This window comes from Papaver somniferum, chromosome 3 (genome assembly GCF_003573695.1).
Source record: "Papaver somniferum cultivar HN1 chromosome 3, ASM357369v1, whole genome shotgun sequence".
In the NCBI taxonomy this organism is placed as follows: Eukaryota; Viridiplantae; Streptophyta; class Magnoliopsida; order Ranunculales; family Papaveraceae; genus Papaver; species Papaver somniferum.
Window position 1 is genome coordinate 155,006,645 of NC_039360.1, and position 5,865 is coordinate 155,012,509.

The 5,865-nt window shown below is 38.8% G+C and overlaps 1 protein-coding gene across 2 annotated transcripts; it reads right to left on the reverse strand.

Annotated features, from left to right (window-relative positions):
* Positions 1 to 609: 609 nt before the first annotated feature.
* On the reverse strand, positions 610 to 4,490 carry LOC113357715. Of its 2 annotated transcripts, XM_026601165.1 has the most exons (3): positions 3,700 to 4,490; positions 1,143 to 2,109; positions 610 to 757 (listed from the first exon to the last, which is right to left on the reverse strand). In XM_026601165.1, the coding sequence occupies exons 2-3, from the start codon at positions 1,807 to 1,809 to the stop codon at positions 750 to 752; spliced, it is 675 nt and encodes a 224-aa protein (XP_026456950.1). In that variant the 5' UTR covers positions 1,810 to 2,109; positions 3,700 to 4,490; the 3' UTR covers positions 610 to 749. The 2 variants fall into 2 exon arrangements, with proteins under 2 accessions (XP_026456950.1, XP_026456949.1); XM_026601164.1 differs by having other exon boundaries at positions 610 to 2,109.
* Positions 4,491 to 5,865: the final 1,375 nt, after the last annotated feature.

Genomic DNA, 5,865 nt, shown 5'->3' on the forward strand with positions numbered 1-5,865 from the left:
GGTATAATTGGTCAGGTCTCTTTTTTTATGTTTTTTTAGTAACTCAATCACTCTATTTCATCCTAACAGTAATAACAATTCGATGTTAGTGACCCACCAAATCACTTAGAGAAACAAAAAGTTGCAAAAATAAAAACAGAAGGTGATATGGTGACGATTCCGAGATATGGTAACAACTATCATATAATTTCTAACACCTGAGCTCTGTCTTTTTAGTTAATGGGTTCCTCAACTCCTGCAACCAAGATGTTTCGATCCACTTATTCTTTAGTGTCATTCTAAAGGCACAAGTTTCTAGATTTTGAACTTTATCCTGCAATTTTATTTTATTTTTTAATTAACTAAAGGCATCAAACTTTACAAATTATATACAAATCACATAAATTGATACTTTAACTCATAGTTATTTCTGAACAATAGAGGATAAACACTAAACTAGCTATTTAGTTGGCATCTAATCCCGACTCAGTTGAAATATACCTCATCGTCAAGAAAAAATTCCATCTACTTAGAAAGGCTAGTGTTTATTCTAAATTTTTCAAAAACCTCTAAAAGTTAGAGTTTTGTATACGTCAATTTTTTTGTTCATATTATACCCTACCCCCACACTTAAATCAACATTGTCATTAATGTTTCAAACCATTGCAAAAAGAATAAGAGGAATACTTGAAAAAGACAAGGAAGTAAGAATTGGAATTGTGCACCTAATTGACGCATACGAGAAACATTCAAAATAGACTCCCCATATATCAACAATCTGAAAATTTGAGGATCCACCCATAAAACAATCTGCATATATTGCAAAAGCTTCAAAAGAATATTAGCAAATTGTGGGAAAAGTAAAATTATCATCCCACGAGAGCCACCCCCACACTTAGTCCTTTCTACACTCGGAAGTGTATACAAAACATAAGTGGAAGGCACTTCTATTTGTTCCTCTCGGAAAACCTGCATGGTGTTAGACTCAAACACATATGGCGGATACTTGGAAGCAAGAAATTCGGAAAGAACTTTAGAAGCACATAATTCCAGCCCCAAATGAGGTATTGTCCTAAAAGATGGATTAACAACTCTTTGGGAAGTTACTTCTAGTTTGGGAGGATCATCATTAGATAGAGATTCACATAAAGGGTTAGACAAACCTTGCATAGCCTCTTGTATTACGGGATCCTCGGTACTGCTGGACACTTCCATTCCCACATCACAAGTATCATCATTCTCACTCAAACTCTTGGCAAGACATTCATTGGTTTCTTCTATAACCAAGTCCTCCTCATCGGAAAATAAATCAGAATCATCAATAATTGTAATGTTTCTAGACTCAACTTCTTCCTTTTGAATATGAGAATGACCATTATGATCATGAGTTGAGCTAGTATCACCATCAGTATCAATATTTTCCAAAGGTTCACCATCATCGGAATCTTCTTTTTGGGGCTCTTCTCCATTATCAACACAGCGGTTAACCTCCATATGTATGGCCCTAGAAATTGCTTGAAGAGTATCTTCCGTTGCTCCCTCTTCTTCCAACTGCTCATATTGTCTAAAGAGTTTCTTAATGTTAACACGTTTTCCGCTACTATTCACAATAGGTTCTCTAGACCACGTCTCTTCCCTTTGAATGGGTGAAAGATCATAAGTACGATCCGGGACAGGTCTAAATACACTATCATATGTTTCACTTGGTACGAAACTCGACACGTTGGGAGGTAAGTTAATCTGGTTCCATGTACGTCGAATATCTTTGAATTCTTCAAACATCTGCATGAAACTAGATTGGAACGTATGAGAAGTATAACTATCCCCCATCCTTGTGATTGTCCACTTACATAACCACCAAAAGGTTGTTGCGATGTATGAGAAGAATCACAAGGTCCTGTGGAATAGTCGTCATAACCAAAAGATTGGCTTTGATTATATCCCACATATGGTTGGAAGCTATTGTAAGAGTGAGATTGAAAATCAGAATTATTACCATAGTATGCTTGGTCTTGTGAATCATATATGTTGTTCGCAAAAGGATACATCACGAAATTTTTATGCACACAACTAGTTTAGAGACTTACCTCTTATTCCCAATTGTGCACACGCAAAACAAGTGATTTGTACCTGAAAATAAGATTATAAAAAGATAAATTAGCAAAAGGTAAAGAATAAAATTTATACACAAAAACAGAAAATTAAATAACAACTCAAACTATCGACTGCTCCCCGGCAACGGCGCCAATTTTGACAAGATGTCGAACTCGCAAAAATAAATTCCTTACTTCTCTTATACTAACTAGTAGTACAATGACAAGCAGGTTCGTTCCTAAGGGAGAGTTGAGTCTAAAGTTGTCAATTCAATTTCTGAATATTAATGCAAATATGAGTATGAGAATGATCAAAGACTCTTTCTCAGTCACAAAACAAGAATCTTATCAATATAGCTATGTTTCTACAAAGTTTCCATTACTAATAACCGTAGAATATTTAGTATGCTCAAATACTCCGCAATCTCTTAATCCACCGGACACGGAAGCGCTCGACTACAGGATTCTACTTGCCAAGTTTCCTAGAAGTACGCTCTCTAGGTGTGACTTAAACAAATGCTTTAAGTTCCGTGAGATAGGCTATTCCTAGTGACAAACACTAAAACTCGACTCATCTACTAGTGTCATTCTATACATATGGATACCTAACAAAGTCCCATCATCAATACCCATATATCGCTACTTGTACTCGGAACATCTAGACAATTACGGGTCGAAGAAGTCTCGAATTAGCAATAGAATCATCAAACAACCATTCAATTTACAACTTAAACATTGAGAAACAACTCATAAACATTATTGGTACCGTAGAGAATGAGCAATAACAATATAATTGCAAGAAAACAGGTAGTTTAAATATCACTTCGAATTCAAGTTCGGACGTCGAAATCGTCCCTAATCAATATGCAATTAGCTACTGGAGTTCATGGAAAAATAACACAGCAAACAAAAGCAACTTTTAACAACAAGCAAACCAATACAGCAACCCAGCTGTGGTGAACGCGATGGTGGTGGACTGCAACTGCAGAATGTGTGGACTGTTGGTATGGATGATGGCGCTGCAGGCTAGATGGGATAATGGTGCTGGTAGCGAGGGGAACTGGTGGTTTAGCTTGAGAAAGAGTCGTTGCTGCTGTGCGGATGGATGCAGGTGAGGTGGAATGGAGGATGGAACTGAACTCCAGCTGCTACTGTTGATGGTCTGTAGATGGCTATGAAGGTGGATGGAAGGTTAACTGCAGCTGATGGATGTATGCAGTGGATGTAAAAGATGATGCAGGTGGATATATGCTGGTGGAGATGCAGATGGATGGAGATGCAAAAGATGATGCAGTTGGTGATGATGATTGGAGAGGAGCAGAGAGCTCCTCTCTGTTGATGATGCGGCAGTGATGAGAGGTATGGGGTATGAGATGATTCCTGGCAGTCGAGTTCTTCTTTTATAGCTTCAATATCTTCCTGCAAAATCGAATTGGGTACAGTCCCATGTTTCCTAATCCTGTTTTGCCGGCCAAGATAACACTCGTATCTGTTGCGTCCCTATTCAGTATCTCAACTTTCCTAATTCAATATAAACTGTAGAACGCATTTAAATCTCAACCATTCAACACCCGAAATTAACGAAAACATCATCACTTGGTGGCTGTCTTCACGGCAAGAAATTCACCTGAATCAGCTCATAATCGACCCCAAACTCCTAGCCAATTCTTTTACTGATTCTCACCCATTGTGCCGTGTTCTCTGCCTTGTTGTTGGATGCGAATTGTTCTCTCGACCCTTGATAAGTAACCACAAGAACCATGGCAGCAACACCCCTTGCTTTACTGATTTCTGGGCTTGTAATTCTGCCAGAACTCGAACCACAGAATCCATGGATAGTCTGGTACGGCAAACTGTTGGCGACAGAACTTGAATTTGTGTAATCTGGTGACACAGACACTTTTACAAACACTCTATGTGCGTGTTGCAAACTGGTGAAGACTGTGTACTGCCCGTAAATTGGATATTGCACATCAAATCCTTCCCTGCAAATGAGACAAACCCATGTATTAAAATCATTCACAGACTCTCAATAGCCTTAATTCCTCTTCGTCCATCACTAAATATCAATGATAGCGATTTTCAGCTGCACGGACAGGTAATAGAAGATCTTATTTGGCCTTCTCTCTTGCTGAGATTCGAACTGGAACAAAACCCAACTCCAATTCCTTCTCTGATCTTCTAAAACTTCATTAAATCAATGGCAGTAGCAGCAGGTCTTTCTTTAACGGCAACAGAACTTCATTTTCCCTCAATGGCAGTGAGCTCCATTTTTCCATGTTTATTAACCCAAAATTCAATCTAACTGCAGCCTAAACCTTCGTTCCCTGTTGTCTTTCAATGGTTGTTGAGCCCTAGCGATTACTCCTTTCTCGGCGTCTCAAATCCTTCCCAAAACAGCCATCAATTTGTATTACATCTCCTTCTCCTTCTCCGTTCTCAGCTTCATATGAGACTGTCAGCCCTTGAAATTGTAGATACTAAATAGATCTTCGACACGTGGCATTAGATTAAAGCTTCAGCAACATGCAATTCTGCATCAACATACACTACAACCATTTTATGTTAGCTTAATTATTAAACTAGGAATATTTTAGTAAATAGCTTTATATTTCTTTCTTTTAAAAAGGAAAAGATTAGGTCAGAGAAAGGGAGGTTCTCTTTTTCATCGGTTTTATCTCTTTCACTTGCAGAGCTCCTCTTTAATGGAGGCTCTTCTTACACACTTAATAAAATCACTAACCCGTTGACGTAGGCCTCAGTATGCCGAACCACGTTAAATCCGGTGTCAACATTTCAGTATCTCTCATCTCTTTCTTCTTACATTACATTTATCATTCCATTGATATCATTTTCACCATTAAATCAGATTTGGTTGTGCTACTGGATTTTTAGTAGTCACAATTTGGCGCTAGAAACAGGGAGAGATGTTAAAGAATTTATTTCTCCTGCACATTCACTTCAAGGCTATTTTAACTGACGAATCTATTTCTATCCTCTACTTCGGTGGAAGAATTTATTTCTTCGTACTTTACTTCGGAGGATATTCAATATGTTTTATCTCAGGGAAGCTCACTGTCAGCGAAGTTTCCATCAGATCCAAACTCTACCTTTTTCTTTTCTTTTTGTATTACTATTTTTTAACTGACAGAGTACTAACTCAACTTGTTTTTGACCATACGCCGTTGTCAAAGCGGAAAAGTGTACGACCGTTGAAAATATCACTGACCGCAGGTTCCCATGTGAAATCCACAAATATGGCATAACGAAGAAGAACGGCTACTCTACGGACGCAGCACCAACAACGCAGAGAAATTTGGACCTTGAAAGTCGCACTCAATGAAAATAAAGTTACATAAGCTGTGTTGTTAAACTTTAGCTAATATTTTGACATTTTTGAAACCGCAGGCACAGATACGCAGATGCAAGCTTCATTCCCGCAGCTAAACCTCCGAAGCCTCAAATCCGCTGCTCAAGTCCCTCCCCGAAGCTTCAGTTCCGCTGCTCAGTTTCCGATGCTCAACTCCTACTCTGAAGCTCAAAGTCCGACGATCAAATCCCGTTCCGCAACTCAATTCAAATCCGAAGCTTCAGGCCCGCTGCTCAAATCCAACTCCGAAGACTCAACACCGAAGCCTCAATTCCGAAGCTCAATTCCGCAGCTCGGGTTCAACTCCCCAGATTCAATTCCACAGTTCCATCTCCGTAGGATATCACGCAGTGTAGTCACAACCTCCTAGGAACAGATAAGCTTCATTTCTTTTTCGTTTCATTTGATATGATTTAACATGGT

Bases quoted from the DNA above. Each gene is read 5' to 3' on its own strand.
- LOC113357715 (XM_026601164.1), bottom strand. From the start codon at position 1,809: ATGGGGGATAGTTATACTTCTCATACGTTCCAATCTAGTTTCATGCAG.